General features: G+C 51.7%; 8 protein-coding genes across 8 annotated transcripts; 5 read left to right on the forward strand and 3 right to left on the reverse strand.

Annotated features, from left to right (window-relative positions):
- Window positions 1-80: 80 nt before the first annotated feature.
- On the reverse strand, window positions 81-1205 carry EDD37DRAFT_618507 (putative iron-sulfur cluster biosynthesis protein Isd11). The gene is made up of 4 exons (XM_062815810.1): window positions 680-1205; window positions 438-500; window positions 331-380; window positions 81-281 (listed from the first exon to the last, which is right to left on the reverse strand). The coding sequence occupies exons 1-4, from the start codon at window positions 902-904 to the stop codon at window positions 272-274; spliced, it is 348 nt and encodes a 115-aa protein (XP_062675941.1). The 5' UTR covers window positions 905-1205; the 3' UTR covers window positions 81-271.
- EDD37DRAFT_618508 (uncharacterized protein) lies at window positions 1206-2630 on the forward strand. Its single transcript, XM_062815811.1, has one exon. The coding sequence runs from the start codon at window positions 1436-1438 to the stop codon at window positions 2444-2446; it is 1011 nt and encodes a 336-aa protein (XP_062675942.1). The 5' UTR covers window positions 1206-1435; the 3' UTR covers window positions 2447-2630.
- A 152-nt stretch (window positions 2631-2782) lies between these two features.
- Window positions 2783-5177, reverse strand: EDD37DRAFT_645779 (uncharacterized protein; the record flags this gene model as incomplete). The annotated part of the gene is made up of 2 exons (XM_062817666.1): window positions 2783-5004; window positions 5081-5177. The coding sequence occupies 2 exons, from the start codon at window positions 5175-5177 to the stop codon at window positions 2783-2785; spliced, it is 2319 nt and encodes a 772-aa protein (XP_062675943.1).
- A 2050-nt stretch (window positions 5178-7227) lies between these two features.
- Window positions 7228-9975, forward strand: EDD37DRAFT_81182 (uncharacterized protein). Its single transcript, XM_062820294.1, has one exon. It carries the CDS (start codon window positions 7384-7386, stop codon window positions 9778-9780), a length of 2397 nt encoding a protein of 798 aa, XP_062675944.1. The 5' UTR covers window positions 7228-7383; the 3' UTR covers window positions 9781-9975.
- Window positions 9976-10256: 281 nt separating this feature from the next.
- EDD37DRAFT_655740 (phosphoserine phosphatase) lies at window positions 10257-12549 on the reverse strand (the record flags this gene model as incomplete). Its single annotated transcript, XM_062818777.1, has 2 exons — window positions 10257-11643; window positions 12485-12549. 2 exons carry the CDS (start codon window positions 12547-12549, stop codon window positions 10257-10259), a joined length of 1452 nt encoding a protein of 483 aa, XP_062675945.1.
- Window positions 12550-12700: 151 nt separating this feature from the next.
- Window positions 12701-14020, forward strand: EDD37DRAFT_81001 (phosphoadenosine phosphosulfate reductase). The gene has a single exon (XM_062820293.1). It carries the CDS (start codon window positions 12852-12854, stop codon window positions 13773-13775), a length of 924 nt encoding a protein of 307 aa, XP_062675946.1. The 5' UTR covers window positions 12701-12851; the 3' UTR covers window positions 13776-14020.
- A 767-nt stretch (window positions 14021-14787) lies between these two features.
- Window positions 14788-16509, forward strand: EDD37DRAFT_558184 (sulfate adenylyltransferase; the record flags this gene model as incomplete). Its single annotated transcript, XM_062813746.1, has 1 exon — window positions 14788-16509. One exon carries the CDS (start codon window positions 14788-14790, stop codon window positions 16507-16509), a length of 1722 nt encoding a protein of 573 aa, XP_062675947.1.
- Window positions 16510-16805: 296 nt separating this feature from the next.
- On the forward strand, window positions 16806-18639 carry EDD37DRAFT_80968 (26S proteasome regulatory subunit N5). The gene is made up of 4 exons (XM_062820292.1): window positions 16806-17054; window positions 17103-17159; window positions 17214-17450; window positions 17501-18639. The coding sequence occupies exons 1-4, from the start codon at window positions 16968-16970 to the stop codon at window positions 18590-18592; spliced, it is 1473 nt and encodes a 490-aa protein (XP_062675948.1). The 5' UTR covers window positions 16806-16967; the 3' UTR covers window positions 18593-18639.
- Window positions 18640-19084: the final 445 nt, after the last annotated feature.

Consider the following 19084-nt stretch of genomic DNA (forward strand, 5'->3'; position numbering starts at 1 on the left):
CGGAGCTAGGAGGAAAGATTCACCGGCACCGACGAGGCTGTCGCCGAGAGGTAGGCGAGAGAGGACAATGGAGCACAGTGGATAACAAGACAAGGACTGGGAGTTAGAATGAGAAGTGGAAAGCAGCAGACCAAGAGACATGATATTGGGCAGAGAGATTGATTGGTACCACAAAGAGCTGCCTGTGCAAATGTCGACGGGACTGTCCTTCTAGGTATTACTTCCAGATACTGTACAGAATGCCGCAATAAGAAGATGCAGGAGAGGCATATCAATCCCATCTACGTCCGTTAGCCAATATTGAAAGAGCATGGATGGTGTTGGACATACCCAGTATCTTTCTGTCGCACGATTCCACCATGATCGCCTGTCTGCTTGCCCTGAAGAAACATGTCAGTTTTATCACGATATATGATGTGACCAAAAGGAAGCCATACCGTCTTGCCACCTTCTACCACGAGCTTGTCGAGCTGGTAAAATTGTGATACCACTGTTTGTCTCTGCAGAATCACAAGTCAGCCTGGAACATCCATATTCAAAACTCCTCTTCTCCCGCCATCTTCTCTCGCCACAGAACCCAGCCACCTTGCAGCACTCCAGAGCATGCCATGACGGTGACTGTCCAGGACCAGTTCGCTTGGACCACAGCAACGGCATCCCAGGATAGGTCTCGACTCACCTTCATCATCTGCAACTCCTTCAAACCCTTCTGCACCAACTCCTGTATCCGCCTAGAATCCGACTCATTCTGATGTTCATGAAAAGCATCTCTCGTCCTCCGTCTTGCATACATCCGGAAATTATAATTAGCAAATTGACTTCCCTGGCGCAACAGCGACCGATATAGCGACCGCACCCCAAACGCCGAAGTGTTGTTCGCGGAGGTCAAGGCCGACGAGGCCATGACTGGAGAAGACTGGGGTCGGAGATATGGAGTAGGCGGCAGTCGCGGGGATCAAGCTGGTCGATACGTGGAACCTATGCTGCCGGTCGTATTGCAATGGTATCGTTGTCGATGGTGGTGTGATAGGTAAGAAGACTTTCGATGGCGGAACAGGTGAGAAGTTGATCGCTGGCGAGCAACACCTGATCGTTCAAGCGCAGCGTAATTAGATGACCCTGAAAGCCGCCCGAAGAAGATGTCGACTCTGTTCAAGATAAAGTATCGAAGACTTGCGAATAGCTCGTACAGGCAAAAGAATTATGGCGAGAGGAACAATTATTCGCATTATTCCGCAGCGGCGGCTTTTTATTAGCATTGCGTCAATAATCGCGGCCATTGGCGCAACAGACATACGTTATGACCGAGGCCGATCCCTCAACAAGGCTGCCATCGAAGCCACCAACTATGCGCGACCGATCATAGACGTCCAGCAAGGCCAGTCTCAATTTTCAAGGCTGGTGATTTACGAGTTGTCACACTAACAGCAAGCAAATGGCAACGCAGCTCCCTTCCCCTCCGTCCACGCCTCAACCTGAGAGCAAAGACGGCCCAGTTGCTGTGGAAAAAGATGTCTTTCCAGCTGTAGAACCAGAAGAGCTCGGAGACGAAACACCACTCTCCGAGCGTCTGGATCGACTCCTCGAGTCATACCTACAACTCCTAGATACATACACCATCCTCCGCGAGCATTTATCCAAGGATCTATCCGCAGGCTTCTTCGCCCTCGCCTCATCAAATCGAAACTCATCACTAGGTCCCGGCCGACGATACGGCGAGGAAGGATACGACCAGCGGATGAAAGCTTTACGGACCGTACGATTCGAGCCGAAAACAACTTACCCTTCAATCAAGGCTGCAAGAGAAGAACCGGAGATCAGCACAGAGGAAACAGCACAAGTCAAGGAGGAAACATCGACTGAAGGACAACCCGCGGAGACTCCTTCAGACCCTGGAACACAACTGGGAGGTATCCCTTCCAAAACGAAGTCACAGGAAAACGATAAGCAAAATGACTCGAAATCATCGTCCCCATCAAACCCGACACACAACCCGTCTCACCACACACTCTGCTACAACTATACCATCCACACCAGCACGCCACCACCGACATCCAAGGACCCGTTAAAGTGGTACGGCATCCTCGTCCCGCCACCGCTACGACAGTGCCAGACACACTTTCGAAATGCGGTCTCATCCACAATACCAGACCTTCTCAGCACGACGTCGGAGATGCAACTACTCGAAAAACAGATCTGGGAACTTCGTCGTGAACTAGGACTGACAGAAGGACATGAGCAGCACGGAACGATTGCGAAAACCTGCGGTCAAGAAACGCAAGAAAACGGAGAAGGAGACGATGATCCTTTGCTCTCTTCAATGTCTCCGAGCAAAGACGAGTCTACTTCGCGGAAGCAGCTGCCTTTAAGAAAGGCCTCACTGCTGTCGCCGTCATCTCCAACAAGACCTGCCGAACCTCGATCTCGTATCCTGAAGCTCGGCTAAGCCGTCATGAAGACTGTCTCAGATCGTAATGTGGAGATTGAGTTCCGCGATCTCTCAACACCAAGTGTTCGAGACATAAAGTCTAAATACTTAATCGACCAGTTGATTCTGGCTGCCCAAATATCTAAGTTGCCTATATCTGTAGAGCATGCGGAAGCACACTTCATAACTCTAGACTAAAACCGGTCGTCCACGCCAATGTTCCCGTAAAGTCTCATAAAAGCTGGAGTCTCCCGCATGAGATACTTTGATGCCGCTATATCCTTATCAGAATCATCACCCTGTCCTCCAATGTCTGCTCACACCTCGTGCTGAGCATCGTGCGCACCAGCTATTTCAATCTTCCATGTTGACGTCCTGCGCAGCACATCCATCACCAATCATCTGATCGTGGTCCTGGTCCTCGGGACCAATGAACGCCTCCGGTAGAATATTTTCTTCTTCATATTCGACCTCACCCTTGTGCGATCTCACATCGTCCTTTTTGATAGGCGAACTGACCACATGCCTGGCAGCGGGACTCCGGACAACTTCTTCAAGATCAACGTCCCAGTAACTTGGGCGCCTCTTTTCCCGGCTTCCTGGTGGGTGATTGCCTTTCCTCCACATCATCACATTTGGACTAAGCTCTTGGAGGCTCTGTCCCACATCGCTCGTCGACTCGGATGCTGCGCCTCCATAGAGGCTCATACGAACGGCTGCTCTTGTTTGATCGTCAACCTCGATAACGTCTTCACCTTCCTCCAACTTCAATTTTGAATCAATAACCTCTCCTTGGACAGGGGCGTTTTCCATAACCTGGCTTGTTGGAGTGTCGATTCCTCGCGGACCGTTCCTTGACTGTGTAGTCTGTGCAGAGTCCGTGTGAGAGCGCGGAGGGCTGCTTCTGAATCTCATAGCGTCTGGAAAGGTTGTTCCATTGGCATATCTCTGTCGTAGAGGTTGCCTCGGCTGCGGTCGCCCATAGTACTTGCTGACGCCTCGAGCACTGGCAATGGCAGCTACCCCATTCTTTCTGAATCTGCTGGGAGGTCTAGCCAGTGGTGTAAGAGTATCAGTCCTGTAGGAGTCACGTATTCTCGAGTCTGGAGCAGGATCTTGGCCCACGACTTTAGCAGCAGCGGTGGAGAAGGAGTACATAGGCCTGCCTGGTTTGGATGAAGATTGCGGGCTATCTCTCGCATAGTACCAGCCCGGCCGGAAATGCTCGGTAGTACCAGAGCGATACTGATATACCGGTGGTCCACCCGGACGGTGTTGAAACTGTGATGGAGGACCAAGCTGCCTTGGGTGAACGGAATCGTGAGAAGGACGTCTACTGCCACCTGACGGCACTGGCGGCGATTTGGCCTTCAAAATAGGCATAGGACTTCCTGTCGCGGTTGTTCGATTGAACGGCATTGGTGGCTGAGGTACCACCGCATGATGTACATGATGGGGTTTGTGATGACCAGGAATATTGGGACTCGGAGTGACCTGCTGATGAAGTGAGGGATTTGGCGTAAAATGCATTGCTGGATCCGGACATAGTACCATCGGTGTGCGTGCGTGAAGTAACGGGTCCGGACATGTTGTTCCACTGTTGTTGGACAAGGCGGACTCTTGAGATGAGTTACCGCCATCACTTCCTCCGCTGGTAGGTGGCTTAGTAAACAAGTTGCTTAGCATTCCTCGCTTTATCTTTGCCGATTGCGCAGCAGCCCTTGCGGAAGGTGGCAGGACTATAGCTTTCTCAGCCTCGTCGAGTATCTTCATGTCAATGCATGCGTCGGCAGATTTCCTCTTCAGATGATTGACGATCGGAGAGTCATCCGCAGTGTCAACATCCATCTCATGATCGCCACTCACACGTAGTTCGGTCATTGGTCGTTCGAGATCTTCTGGGCACAGAGAGTCAATCGAAGATCTGCAAGGGCGTTGGTCGGCTGTATTATCGATTCGAGCCGAGGGCGTGGATTGAATAGCTTGGTTGGCGTTGCGAAACACGGAGGGCGCACTTTCCACGGGTGACGTGAACCCGCTGCTTGGTGGCTCAGGATCGAGGATGTCATTGTGGTCGACAAACACCGAGGGTAGCGCTGGAAGCTGCGGGGAGCCTCCTTCTGGGAACGGCTCTCGAACATCGACGTCGAATTCTGCAAGAAGATGCGGAGCCGTAGAATACCTCCAATCTTTTGCAGGTGTCCCAGGAGCAGATGTTTTGGACGGAACGGCGTTTGCATGGTCGTTGGTTTCGTCTTCTTCGGGACTCGAGGGAAGCCTTGAATCTATTGAACCAGCCGGGGAAGCCGCGAAACGTACGTCAAGCCGCAGGGAGGCCTTTGCATTCTGAAAGAGCCTCTGCATTTGCGCAACATGGCCTGGCCTTGCAGCCGACCTTGTTCGTGGGGACACCAATCTCTTTCGGCCTGTGTTCGAAGCCGGAAATGTGATTTCGGAATGCTGCTGGCCTTCACTGCTAATCGACGACCTCGCACCTGGCGTTTTTGGGGAATCGTCATGCGGTAAGACCTTGGAAAAGAAGAGAGAAGATCGTCTTCTTGGAGGCTCAAATGGTGCTGCAGGTATCCATGGATTAGTATGCAGGCTTCCTGGAGATCCCAACCGAGGTGGGACAATGTGGACTAGACATACGCTTGGGAGTTCCAGGTGGTCGGCTGGATCTCGTCGACTTGTCAGACGAGTCGGTCGAAGGGTCGGTCGAAGGAATCGAAGTAGGCGAGGAGTGCATATTGATCAAGTCATTTGCTGAATGTGAGAAAGCAGGTCGCGGTCCAGTTTCACTGCGTGGTAATGGTGGCCTTATGGAAAAAGGAGCGGACGTCTGCGACCAAGGCGTAAACAAAGAGGTAGTAGGTGGAGTACAGACGAGGAGAGAAGTGATGAAAGAAGCATATGACTCTAAGGAGGTGCTTCCTACCACGCCGTAGAAGCAGGGAAAGTCCATTGGTACAAGGCGCAGGAACCAACCTGAACTGGGGGTGCCTTCCCACCACCAACGGTGGCAGTCGCAATTGCGAGCGCTGGAGAATGTCACAGATCAACTGTGCGGCAGTTGCTATGTACTCAACAAACCCTAGCACCAAGGGTTCATGGTCCAGATAACTGGACTCAAGGCGTTCATATTGGACCAGTAAGCTCACCTTGAAATTGATCGAATTCCATGTTGAAGCTGATATCGTGGGTGATCAAGAGAGAACAGTAGCTGCTAGGTACGACCTAGATGTTGTGACCAGGAGACAATGCAGAGCCATTGAATGTTCGAGCTCACCAGCGAAACCAAAGACGCTCCCTCCCCTAGCAGTCTTCCAATGTCCTATACACGACTGGACAACTGATTGCTGTTTGTTTGTCTACATCCGTCAGAGTAGTATAGAGCCTTTACCGCAGCTGATTGCGGTGCGTCAATGGACGAGGCTCTCGGGAAACGGCCCGACTCCATCCACATGTTTGCATCGTCATCACTCATGCATAATATGGATGCAGTAACCTAGAAGAAGACTCCGGAAGGCATGGAGATCGGATCGTCTCATGAGATGAGATGATCTTGATGAAGTGGTGGGAGTGGATGATACTCGCTAAATGAATTGAACGATGCTTTTGTTGGAGACGATAAAGTGGACAGTACCAAGCGTCAGTAAAAATAAACCGTCGGTTTCATTGGCTTGTGGCTACGCGGTTACGCGTCTGTATACAGAGTAAATCCAGATTGCTGCTGGAAGTGAAAAGATAGAATGCCATCATAAACACGAAAAAGAGATTGTTATTCGCATTCATCGGCACACGTACGAGTAACTTACACGTAGGCGGCTACTGTTCCGGTCACGACTCACAACAGACCTCGAAGAAGTGCCTATCATCGTTCTAGGCTGTCACTTTCTTAGAGGTTTGAACCCTGAAAACATGCTCGTGGCCCCTCGGACCTCCTGCGCTGTCACTCCGGGTCTCGGTCCCTGTGCTGGTCTGACCAATCTGGGGTAAAGGAGGCCCCGATCGTCTGTGCGAGGGCCTTCGATATTGACAGGCGCCGCATCGGTCATCATCGAACATGTATCAATATGTAGATCCAAGCTTCTTTCTTGATCTTTCCATCAATGATATCCCACCAACAGCGTGGTGTGATTCTTCTCTCTTGCTGTCGCGGTCGTGACGGTAGAACAACGCAGGAGATGAGGTGTCTGCAGGAGGGACTCGTGAGGAGCGTGGCCGTGTTTCAGGCTCGAGGGCTGACCCATGTCTAACCCCTGTCTAGATCCGCTGCAGAGAAGCCATTCACCGTCTCTGGGGCAAAGAAATGGTGCATGAGACCAATAGAGCGCCAGCTGTACCTGAGTACCTGCATGGTTTCTCCCGGCTGCATGTCTCCGACTTCCAGGGACCGGCCTCTGAGTTGGCAAAACTCCCAAACACCGTCGTCCAACTGTCTTTGTAACACCAATCCATCCATCACCTTTTTCACTCATCACCCCCGTCGCACTTCTTGGGCTGTGCTTCAGTAACTTCTCGACTTCTCTATCTTCTTGTTTTCTCGGGCCTGGACTGCTGAATTGGAAAATCCGATTCATCGTTGCGAACGATCGTTTGGCACCTTGCCAAACTATTGCTGTGCAATCTCGCAGATTCATCCAATCGTTTACCTATCTCCCAGTCACTCGCTGTCACTCCACGCTCGTTCACATTCTTCACAACGCGGACGATCTCAACCGCATCATCTCGAAGTCGACTTCCGCGCCTACCCTTCTCGTGCCTGCGACTGCCGTTCATTGCGCTTTCGGTATTGCGCCAGCAGTATCCTCGCCCAATTGCCCACTTCCTTCCTCCAGCCGCAATAAGTCGAGGATACGCAAAATACCTCATAGGGTACAGACTGCCACTGTGACTTTGGCAGATTGCTGCACTTCAAAGCTTACGAAGCTGCCCTACATTCGTTCAAGAAGATGGATCGCTCCAGATCTCCCCCAAAACCAGAAACTCGATTTCACTACCCTCAATACAGAAACCAGCAACCCCAGCAAGCCATGCCTGGGTATGCTCACGCCTCTCAATACCAGCAGTCCCAGCAATTTCCTCCTCACCCGTCAGTGAGAGTACCACCAAATGTCAGACTCGCTGCAAGACAAGTCCCAGCCGGTGTTGGCATCTCCCCTCCGCCAGTCAGATATGAAGCTCCACAACAACCGCAGAGGGACCCTGGGTCTGGACGGTTGGTCCAAGATTTCAGGTTTCCCACTGCTTCGAATGTGAGGCAAGATTCATCACTATCGCCAGGCCGAAAGTACAATGCACATGATTCCTCGATGTCATCCGTGTTGGACGATTTTGCCGCTCCTGGAACAACACCTGGCTCAAGGTCACGAGGCTTCCCAACTCCTGTGAGATACTCAGGATCTGTCTATGCTGAAAGCGAAGCTCTTGGGGTCGATGAGCGGTATGATCAAGACTTCCTCAGCCCGATTGAGAGCAGTAGACCAAGCTCCGCAGATGCAAGCCCACAGATATTGCGACAGGCCAGCCTCGGAAAGAGGGCGAGACCTGCAATGACGACGATAAAGAACAAGAATGGCCACCTAGACCATGACCTACCAGAAGATCCTCCAGCGTATACCCAGACCAGCAGAACTAATACCATCAACGCGTTAAGCGCAGCCGTCGCTGCTGGCGTCAGTAACAAGAACTCGCCGCTGCAAATCGATACACCAGGATCGCGGAGTACTCCTGTAAGGATGCCGTTCGACACATCTCCGCCTTCCTCACCATCCGCCGATAGAGAATTCTTACAAACCCCAAAGTCACCTATGACCATGGCATCGCACAAATTCCCGGAACAGACCCCACGTTCACTGCATTCCAACAAATCCAGTAATCCATTGCTCGGGCTGGGAATCGATCAGCCTGCCCCTGCCATGAGCGATAGGGTACCTCCGGGGCGACGGCCACCGCAGTTGGACATGGACGCAGTTAGGGACGTCCAGAATCGCGGCAGTACGACGAGTCTAGCAGACCTCATCAAACGCGCCACGAGACTGGCTGCAAACCTGGACAGAGGCAAAACAGCCAGTCGACTAGGTATGCTTGACATGTGGGGAAGTACCGACAAACTGAGCGGCAACAATCGACAGTCAACCATGTCAGACATGATATCGGCTTTCCCTGCTCCAGCGGTGGGAGGAACACCCACCACCAGAAGAGATGGGGCCTGGCCTCTGAGCGAAAAGGGTGATGCCTATGCCTCAACGACCGATTTGTCGAGATACCAGCCTACGAGCCAGCGGCGAAAGTGCTGCGGCATGTCGATACCCGTTTTCTTTTCCTTTCTAGTCATCGCCACTGTCCTCATTGCTGCAGCTGTACTAATACCGATCTTCCTGGTCCTCGTACCCAAAGAACACTCCACCGATAACAAATGCGCAACCAGTCATCCTTGTCACAATGGGGGTACCAGTATTGTGAGCGCGGATGCGTGTGTCTGCGTCTGTTCGAACGGCTTCACTGGAAGTTCCTGTGATACATCTGGAGACACGCAAGACTGCATGACGATGACCTTGAACGATGGCACAACTCAGTACGAGAACGCAACTATAGGTCTGTCAGTGCTGCCTTCTCTCACCGATGCACAAAGTCGATTCAACATATCCCTGAACGTGTCGACCATCCTATCTGTATTCTCTTTAAATAACTTGTCATGCACCAGCGAGAACTCTCTGGCCGATTTCAATTCGACAGACGCAACCACAAAAACCAAACGATTTGTCGTACTGGCGGGTCTGGAGCCTGGTGAACCTGTTCCGATACTCGCGAACCCAGCTGTACCAGAGGTCAGCGAGCGTGCTTTACCGGTTGTTGCGGCCCGTCTCCAAAGAAGACAAACCAGCGAGACCATTGGCACTTCGAATGGAATTGTTTTCCAGGCAACAACCGCGACGTCTATTGGGGCCATCAGCACCCCTACCGCAGCAATCGGCACCGATGTATCAACCGTCACTAGTGTTGGCGGGACGACAAGCGCAACAGGTTCAGCTGCGACTGCGACATCTTCGTCAACGGATGCAAGCGCCACAGGGAGCTCCAGCAATTCGACGTCCTCCACCGTGACGGATGAAGAGCTTGAGTTTGCTCGCGTCGTTGTCCTCTATGTTCTGCAGCAGTCGCAGACCGTGAGCGTGGCAGTCAACGCGCAGGAACAGATGGAATCGTTCTTTTCGACGCAGACTGGCGGCAACGGCTCGAGCACAGTCGACGTTGGTACGGGTAATCTGCACTTGACGGCCAATTTCACTGCCTTTACCATAACGAATGGTGATGGAGTGGTCGTCGGTGGCGAGAGCGGATCTTAGCGATGGCAGCGGTGAGAGCATAACTTGGCTCTTTCTGAGTTACGGTGATAATGAGCTGGGGTGTCCCGTATTGCTTGGGTGAGAACTTGGATATCGCCAAACAGGTGAGGCGGCAATATTCCCTTGATGATAGACATTATTGGGGCTATACTGTCTGGCTCGGGGCTCGGGCTCGAGCGATCTATCGATTGTACTTGTATCTGTATGTATGCTACATTAGCGGAGCGTTTCTAGCGCCTCAAATTCAGGATATTGCTTGTAACATGGAATGCATTCACTATCAGGCTTACTGGCACAACTTTATGTCCATGGACGTAATGACTCCATAAGTCATACTGAGTGCGCGCGACTGGCTCCGCGATGATGCTCTGGTTTATCGAGGACGCTCACACCTTCGATGCTGCAGACTATTTCATACCCATAACGTCGATTTCTTGTGATGTCCTCCCACCGGAACACTCTCATGCTCTCATACTCTAATCCTGCAACAGCTCGTCCACTTCCTGCTTGGTCAAACCCAGAAGGTACACCAGGTCAAGCATACTCTCGCCGATATTGAGTCTTGCCGGCGCTTCCATCTGCACCTTGGACTTCGCGTTCAACGCCACGCCCAGCCCGGCCGTCATCAACATTGGTATATCGTTCGCTCCGTCACCCACAGCCATCGTCTGCGCAAGTGGGATGTTCTTTCCAGAAGCCAGACTTATCAGCAGACTTTGCTTGTGTTGAGCGTCGACGATTGGATGCGATGGGTCCAACTCGCCGGTCAGTGTCTTTGTTTCGTGGTCCACAACCAAATGATTTGCAAACGCGTGATCCAGTCCCAGTTCGCCTGCAAGCCAGTCGGCGAGAGGTTGGAAGCCTCCGCTTAGCACAGCGAGACTGAAGCCCAGTCTCTTGAGACACTTGCACAATTCCTTTGCACCAGGGGTGATGACAATCTTGGGCTTCAAATGCTCGAACACATCGCTTGGTACGCCTTTAAGGAGGGCAACCCTTGCCTTGAGAGACGCTGCAAAGTCTAGCTCGCCATTCATAGCTCGCTCAGTGATCGCAGCTACAGCCTTCTTGACACCAATGAATTCAGCAATTTCGTCGATGACTTCTTGTTGGATAAGGGTGGAGTCCATGTCGAAGACGCAGAGACGCTTGTGCCGACGGTATACGCTCGCGCGCTGTAAAATGATTTCGCAGTTCCATTCTCTTTCAAATTTGTAGATTGACTCGTGCTTTGATATCAATTCCCATGGAAGGTATTCAGGATTCGGAGGGGGTGAGAATACTACTTCCATGACCCGGGGCTTGGAAGGATCGGGGTCCAGACATCGATGCGATGATGTGAGCCTTCGTTCCTCTGGTCTGTTGTGAATGAGGAGACTGTCGAGGGTTGACAGAAAATGTGTAAGGCATAACTGCGAAATGAAAGCACCGTATAGGTGGTCCAACGGTTCGGGTTCTGGAGCGGGAGGTTCGAGAGGGTATTCTGATATGCTAGTGGTTGGCGCCGAGCCTTCAACGATCTCTGGAATAGGAATAGGATCGGTCGGGTTCACAGGAGGTGACTGATCTGGGTGGATGTGTGGATGGCGGGGGGTTTTGGAGTTGTAGAATATGGTCGCAACAAGTCGTTGCGCATCACCAGCTTCAGGAATGCAATTAGTATGAGAGATGGTGTGAATGGTGCCACTCTCCTGCGAGACTATGAGAGATGGAGAGATGGCGCTGATGGACCTCCTGGACGCAAGGGAGGTGCTGGACATCGCTGTACGCGGCACACGGTGAGGCTGTTCGAGGACGCCATCTATGCTTGTCACGGGTCCGCTCTGGTGGGTTCGGTACTCGAGGTGGTCGTCGAGATAGGAACTGCCTGAGAGGGAGTCTTTTGCGAGACTCGGTTTGCGTGACCGGGCTGGAGATGCCATGATCACTGCTGACCGCGCATTGAGTTTGTTTTGGGCGGGCTCTCGATGTGCAACAAGTTAAGGGTCCGCAGGTAGGAGGCCACCTGCAGAAAAGAAAGAGTTGGGGCAGCTGCAAGACGACGTCATACCAGCACGACCAATGCAGGAACCAATATCTGTAGGAGCGTCGATCAGTCAGGGGCCAGCAAACATAAAAAAGTGTGAGAAGAGTCTGAATTTCTTTTTGCTTATTATTGGGTAAACGATGTGTTGTTCTCGTCGTATGCAGTCCCTCAGCGATAGTGGTATTGGATTCTAGATGCAGCACATTCAAGAGCGATTGTGTTTCTGCGCCGAGGAGGAAGTTCCGACCACCGTAGAAAATCCAAGGCAAACGATGACATCAGATCACATGTCGCAAGCTCATGCACGTGATATCATGGGAACGGCCTTTCCACGGAGATCTAAAATTTGAACGTCGAGGCCGGGAATTGCTTCACCCCCCACTTTACATTCTGGTCAACACCACGACGGGCGGTGAAGCATCAACAGATGACTTCGAAGACGCGATATACGATTAGTCACGAAAGGAAAGTCCCCCAAGGTCTGCGAACAAAGACTGCAAATCATTGGAAGGACCGGATCTCGTCAGATTTAACCTTCTGAGGTGCTGGAAACAAAATGTCAATCCATGATCCTCCTCGACTCTGCACTCATATCCTCGGGTAAACGAACCCTGCGTCACGGACAAACATGCAAGAATGATGCATGCAAGATTGTCCTGCCTGCCATCGGAGCCAGACGGCCTGCGAATGACTGCTTGACCACTGCAAGACTTTGTCGCCATCCAATGGCTTTCAGGTGTCATCGATGGCGTGATTGCACGTGACCAGTACGATGGTGGGAGGTCGCGACTTTTTTTGCTGGTTTGGGTCTGCCGATGGCGAGGCTTTGAAAGCGACCTTCTAGTGCGCTCCACCAAAGAATTGCGTGCTCGACGATGATATTGCGAGATGATTTGTAAAAAGGTGGGCTTCTATTACTTCCCTTGCTTCCCAATGTGCGCCCTCATCTCAGTTCCCTCCCCATTGCTCATCACTCTCCTGCTTCTTTAACCTGTCGTCACCTCCCTCGACAGACTAAAGAGCCATTGCCACAGCATTCATCACCATGTCGTCCTCGTCCAGAAACCAGTCCCCATACAGCAGCTGCGAGAGCAGCCCCTCGTTGAGTGGTGCCGACTCAGGTTATGCCAGCGTCCAGAACAGTGAAATCAGCATGCCTGAGGTGTACTTCACCAAACCTCATCTCCAGTTCCTTAACCGCCAACTTCAGTTCCTCGAGCCGCAAGACATCCTGCGATGGTGCATTACCACCCTGCCCCACCTCTTCCAGACAACCGCCTTTGGCCTTACCGGGCTGGTTCAGTTGGACATGCTCTCCAAGTTGAAGATCCCCCGGCCACAGATGGTTGACCTTGTCTTCATCGACACCCTGCACCACTTCGGTGAGACCATGGAGTTGTTGGATCGTGTACGGTCAAGATATCCTCTGGTCAACATTCATGTCTATAAGCCACAAGGTGTGGAGACAGCCCAGCAGTTCGCTAAGAAATACGGTGATAAACTGTGGGAGACGGACGACAATCGATACGATTACTTGGTCAAGGTCGAGCCGGCGCAACGAGCCTACCGTGAGTTGCAAGCATGCGCCGTTCTTACGGGCAGACGGAGAAGCCAGGGAGGCAAGAGAGGCGACCTGGACATCATCGAGATCGACGAGGCTGGCTTGATCAAGATCAACCCCATGGCCAACTGGTCATTCGAGCAGATCCAGCAATATGTCAAGGAAAACGACGTACCATACAACGCTCTGCTTGACCGAGGATACAAGAGCGTCGGCGACTGGCACTCGACCAGCCCTGTGAAAGAGGGTGAGGATGAACGTGCCGGTCGTTGGAAGGGCCAGAAGAAGACCGAGTGTGGCATTCATAATCCTCGTTCCAAGTACGCACAATTCCTCTTTGAACAAGAGAAGAAGAGAGAACGGGAAGCCCTTGACCAAGCTTTGCAGCAGGTAACACTCGAAGCATGATCTGTACGACATTGAGGATTTGGTCTTTTTCAGCATAGCGTTGGCGTTTCCATTATTCAGCATTAGCGATGGCCCACGATCAAGGTTCTGCATGAGGGGAATCTGTATGACATGAAAAGCATGATATCGGCCACAACATTTATTACATGGAAGGGGGCTAGATGAGCATCTCAAGATGGTATATACACAAAAGCGCAGCGGTCGCCTACTTTGATGCAGTTCAAGTGTTTGACTTGTTATGCCTAGCAAGGATCGATTAGATTTCCGAGAGCCTTATCGTCTTCCAAATATACACCATCATCATCATCTTGAGACTTGCCGAGTCATTGTTCGCATTCGTCTTCTTCAGGTCGTACTCTTCATCCATCTAGAATGGACTGGGGTGCTTTAAGAGATTTTCCTTTATGATGTAAACCTATTCATAGTGCCTTTGTAGCACTTCCGAGTGGTCGCGCAGCCTTACGGAAGGCCACTTCCAATCCTCCGGTCGATGATGTCGGAGAAAAAGGTACTCAGCTTCTACTCTGCAAGATCATTTATCCACCTTTTCTGCACGGATGTTCCAGTTCAGACACGAGTCCTGCGATTTCCTTCAGGTACGAACCTTGCAACGACGCCAAAACAGACGCTTCTGCGGCCTGCCAGGTCCCGGAGATCTGATCCAACAGGGAGGAATGGTGACGCAGCTCGACCAACCAGAATGGATGAAGTGGCGCGGAAAAGGGAAATTCATGGAGTTCAGCGAGCACGCCATCACCGACATTTTGCCTGAGCGACAAAAATTTGTGTCAGTCCGCATTCAAGGTTGGCGGGGACGATCTTACGACGCTTGGAGCCGTGAGATGAGAAAGTGCACTTGGCAAGCCAGGGCAAGGTGTCTTGCGTGTTTCATGAACAAGATAACAATTCTCTCTGAGCTTTTATAAGACTTTGTTAAGGACCAGACCGTGTTGCACATTCTTTTGAGCTTCATTCCTCTCCTTATCACTACGGGCCCTAAAGATTCGCAGCTATGGCCAACCCACCGCACGGAGGGATCCTCAAGGATCTCCTTGCACGAGACGCTCCTCGTCACTCTCAACTCTCCGCTGAAGCAGAGACACTGCCTGCCGTTGTCCTGACCGAACGCCAGCTATGTGATCTTGAGCTTATCCTGAACGGTGGATTCTCTCCGCTCGAAGGATTCATGAACGAGAAGGACTACAATGGCGTTGTTGAGAACCTCAGACTAGCAGATGGCGCTCTTTTCAGCATGCCCATCTGCTTGGACGTCACAAGCAAGACTGTCGAGCGTCTGAAAATCAAGGCAGGCGCCAGAATCACCCTCCGAGACTTCAGAGACGACCGTAACCTCGCTATCCTGACAGTCGACGACGTCTACCAGCCAGACAAGAAGAAGGAGGCACAAGAGGTGTTCGGTGGAGATCCAGAACACCCAGCCATTAAGTTCCTGTTCAACAGCACAAAGGAATTGTACATTGGCGGAAAGATTGAGGCTGTCAACAGGCTGAGTCACTACGACTACGTTGCTCTACGATACACCCCAGCCGAGCTGCGGACACACTTCGAGAAGCTTGGTTGGAACCGTGTGGTGGCTTTCCAGACCCGAAATCCCATGCACAGAGCTCATCGTGAGCTGACAGTTCGCGCTGCCCGCGCTCGACAAGCCAACGTCCTCATTCACCCAGTTGTTGGCTTGACCAAGCCTGGCGACATTGACCACTTCACTCGCGTTCGTGTCTACCAGGCACTCATGCCCAGATATCCCAACGGAATGGCTGTCCTCGGTCTGCTCGGTCTGGCCATGCGTATGGGTGGTCCTCGTGAAGCCATCTGGCACGCTATCATCCGAAAGAACCACGGCGCTACACATTTCATTATTGGCCGAGATCATGCCGGACCTGGCAAAAACAGCGCAGGCAAGGACTTCTACGGTCCATATGACGCCCAGCACGCGGTGGAGAAGTACAGGGCTGAATTGGGAATTGAGGTTGTCGAATTCCAAATGATGACCTACCTCCCTGAGACCGACGAATACAAACCAAAGGACGAAGTACCGGCTGGTATCAAGACCCTCGACATCTCTGGTACCGAACTCCGAAGACGTCTGAGAGTTGGTGCGCCCATCCCTGAATGGTTCTCGTATCCAGAGGTCGTCAAGGTCCTCCGAGAGTCAAACCCACCGCGCGCAACGCAAGGCTTTACCATTTTCCTGACTGGTTACCAAAACTCTGGCAAGGACGCCATTGCACGAGCTTTGGAAGTCACTTTCAACGAGCAAGGTGGCCGACCTGTCAGTCTGCTCCTTGGTGAGACCGTTCGCTCTGAGCTTTCTGCAGAACTCGGCTTCACAAAGGAAGATCGCGACACCAACATCGCTCGTATTGCCTTTGTTGCTGGCGAGCTGACTAAGGCCGGAACTGCTGTGATAGCCGCGCCCATTGCACCCTTTGACGCAGCTAGAAAAGATGCCCGTGCCACTATTGAGAGATACGGCAGCTTTTTCTTGGTGCACGTTGCCACTACTCTGGAGTACTCGGAGAAGACGGATAAGAGAGGAGTGTATGCTCGTGCCCGGAGAAATTCCATCCAGAACTTTACCGGTGTCAACGACCCATACGAGAAGCCTGAAGATGCCGATCTGACAGTTGACACTGAAAAGCAAACCGTCAGAAGCATTGTTCACCAAATCATTTTGATGTTGGAGAGTCAGGGATTCTTGGGCGCCGTGTAAGACTGCATTGTTTGCTTCTGGAAGAAGTTCCGTCGTGGTGTATATGTACTGGGAATAGGTGGTCCGACAACAAGGCTAGAGTCTGGACTACAAAAGTGTGTGCAGTAATTCTGATCGATAGGTATCAGATAGAGCAATGCATACCTATGGGCGTCCATGGAGGCGTCGTTAACTCTATATCCAGGGCAAGACAAATTTGTACAGGACCTTACTTAAGTAGCGAGGCTTGCGCTGGCGAGGCTGCCATGTCAGGCGCCAAGGACGCGTCAAGGCGCCGCGGATGCATCATTTGAGCTTGTAGTACTAAGTCGCTCCATACACTGCGGACAATTGTTCAGACTACACGTCCAAGCATATTTCATCTGACCCTCGTCAATAAAATCCTCCTTTCGAGACCTACTCTACCCGCGCTCATCTAAGTGCTACTCCGATAGATTGTATACGCATCCCCGGTAACCATGTCGGACGGAAACATCTTCAAACCAGACAAAGATTATACCAAGGATGCGGACAAGATCCTGCCTGAGGCAGAGGAGTTAGCGAAGGTGAATTAGATGCCACATGATGAGATACTGAGGCTAAATCATGTACAGAAAGATCTCCAGAAAGGTATCGACAAGATCATCGCCCTCGAGAAACAAACCAGACAGGTATGCTACCGATCTGTCCTGCATATCACAGCGCCTCATTGACAACAAACATAGGCTTCAGATCTCGCCACAACTTCAAGATGCTTGGTCGCAATCATCACATTATGCAAACAGGCTGGAGATTGGAGCTTGCTGAACGAGCAAGTCCTGCTGCTCTCGAAGAAACATGGACAACTCAAACAAGCCATTACCGCCATGGTGCAGGAGGTGATGAAGTTCCTCGATGATACGCCGAACCTAGACACAAAACTCAGCATAATTGAGACGTTACGAACCGTGACGGAAGGCAGAGTAAGTTGATCTGGATGCTCGCCTCTCAAAGTCCGAACTGACCATCCCAGATCTTCGTTGAAGTCGAGCGTGCACGAATCACCCGAATCCTGTCCGACATCAAAAAGGAGCAAGGCGACATCAAATCAGCAAGCGAGATCCTCTGCGAGTTGCAAGTCGAGACATTCGGATCCATGACAAGGAGAGAAAAGACAGAATTCATACTAGAACAAGTGGAATTGTGCATGGAAAATGGCGACTGGACACAAGCGATGATTCTCAGCAGGAAAATGAGTACGAGATATTTTGCTCGCAAACCCAAGCAGACGCCGGAACAGATGGAAAAGGAGAAGAAGGCCCGTGAAGAGAAGGAGAAGAAGAGATCTGCCGATGAACCACCTCCAGAACCACTGGACGACGTGACGGACTTGAAGCTACGATATTACGAACAACAAATCAAGCTTGCGAAGCATGAAGATCGGTATCTCGATGCGTGCAAGCATTACAGACAAGTGCTCGACACAGAGTCCGTCGAGAACAACCCCGACCAGTTGCGTGCCACGCTCCAACGCGTTATCTACTTTGTGCTACTCGCGCCTTACGACAACGAACAGTCTGATCTCCTCCATCGCGTCTACCAGGACAGCCGCAATTCGGAAGTGCCAAAGGACGCCGCGCTGTTGAAACAATTCACGATCCACGAACTCATGCGCTGGCCCATGGTCGAGCAACAATATGGCGAACACCTCTGCTCAACGGACATTTTCTCCAAGACCGAAGACTCCAGCGACCCGAAGGCGCATACACGGTATGAAGCCCTGCGACATCGCGTCATTGAACACAACGTTCGAGTCGTCGCGAAGTACTACACGCGCATCACCTTCCCTCGTCTGACCGAACTGCTCGATCTGTCGGAGGAGGAGACGGAGAAGTACATTTCGGATCTGGTCACCAAGAAGACGGTGTATGCGCGCATCGACCGACCAGCCCGGATGGTCAGTTTCGAAGAGAAACGAGGGCCGGATGAGGTGTTGGATGAATGGGGCAGCAGCATGAAAGGTCTGTTGGGCCTGCTGGAGCGTGTAGGGCACCTCATGCAGCGGGAAGAGATGATGGCGCGGATCGCACCCAAGGACGAGAGGGCGAAAGTCAGGATGGCTTAGGAAGACATCCTGGCCCAACCAGGGCCTGTTTCTGCTGATGACGAATTGCCACCACCTCTCTTTGTCATGCGCTACAACGAATATGGCTGCTTGATTACCGAAGAGAATCCTGATCTTGATGAGGACGATGCCGAAGAGAATCCTGATCTCGATGAGGACGATGAGCAGTGAGCACATAGCATCTTGTGCTACCGAGATCCTTCTTACGGCTTCGTCGGAGTTTTAGGACATGAATACACAAGAAGGCATTTTTTGAGGGACAAGACTTAAAAGACAAAGTGCTCGAATGCCTTGGAAGATGTTCGTACAGCCGGAGCAAGGTCAGCCGGGCAACATCGGAAGTTTTCATTGTGTGGATCGAAGCCATCGCGATAATATGCTTCCCTATGGCAAGAGAGGGCTGACCAGGAATCTTGGTTCAAAGGGTACATCGAACAGATTAGAAGACTCGGTGAATAGGTTCAATTGTGTATGATTAGACATAAAATATAA

This window comes from Exophiala viscosa, assembly GCF_022695815.1.
Source record: "Exophiala viscosa unplaced genomic scaffold EDD37scaffold_1, whole genome shotgun sequence".
Classification (NCBI taxonomy): Eukaryota; Fungi; Ascomycota; class Eurotiomycetes; order Chaetothyriales; family Herpotrichiellaceae; genus Exophiala; species Exophiala viscosa.

What these genes read in the sequence shown, in the direction of transcription:
- EDD37DRAFT_618507 (XM_062815810.1), bottom strand. Translation starts at nt 904, where the DNA reads ATGGCCTCGTCGGCCTTGACCTCCGCGAACAACACTTCGGCGTTTGGG. An exon ending in AGGAGTTGCAGATGATGAAG is followed by an intron (nt 501 to 679) that starts GTGAGTCGAGAC and finishes GTGATTCTGCAG; the next exon opens with AGACAAACAGTGGTATCACA. An exon ending in TGGTAGAAGGTGGCAAGACG is followed by an intron (nt 381 to 437) that starts GTATGGCTTCCT and finishes ATGTTTCTTCAG; the next exon opens with GGCAAGCAGACAGGCGATCA.
- EDD37DRAFT_618508 (XM_062815811.1), top strand. Translation starts at nt 1,436, where the DNA reads ATGGCAACGCAGCTCCCTTCCCCTCCGTCCACGCCTCAACCTGAGAGC.
- EDD37DRAFT_81182 (XM_062820294.1), top strand. Translation starts at nt 7,384, where the DNA reads ATGGATCGCTCCAGATCTCCCCCAAAACCAGAAACTCGATTTCACTAC.
- EDD37DRAFT_81001 (XM_062820293.1), top strand. Translation starts at nt 12,852, where the DNA reads ATGTCGTCCTCGTCCAGAAACCAGTCCCCATACAGCAGCTGCGAGAGC.
- EDD37DRAFT_80968 (XM_062820292.1), top strand. Translation starts at nt 16,968, where the DNA reads ATGTCGGACGGAAACATCTTCAAACCAGACAAAGATTATACCAAGGAT. An exon ending in TCGAGAAACAAACCAGACAG is followed by an intron (nt 17,160 to 17,213) that starts GTATGCTACCGA and finishes CAACAAACATAG; the next exon opens with GCTTCAGATCTCGCCACAAC. An exon ending in GAACCGTGACGGAAGGCAGA is followed by an intron (nt 17,451 to 17,500) that starts GTAAGTTGATCT and finishes TGACCATCCCAG; the next exon opens with ATCTTCGTTGAAGTCGAGCG.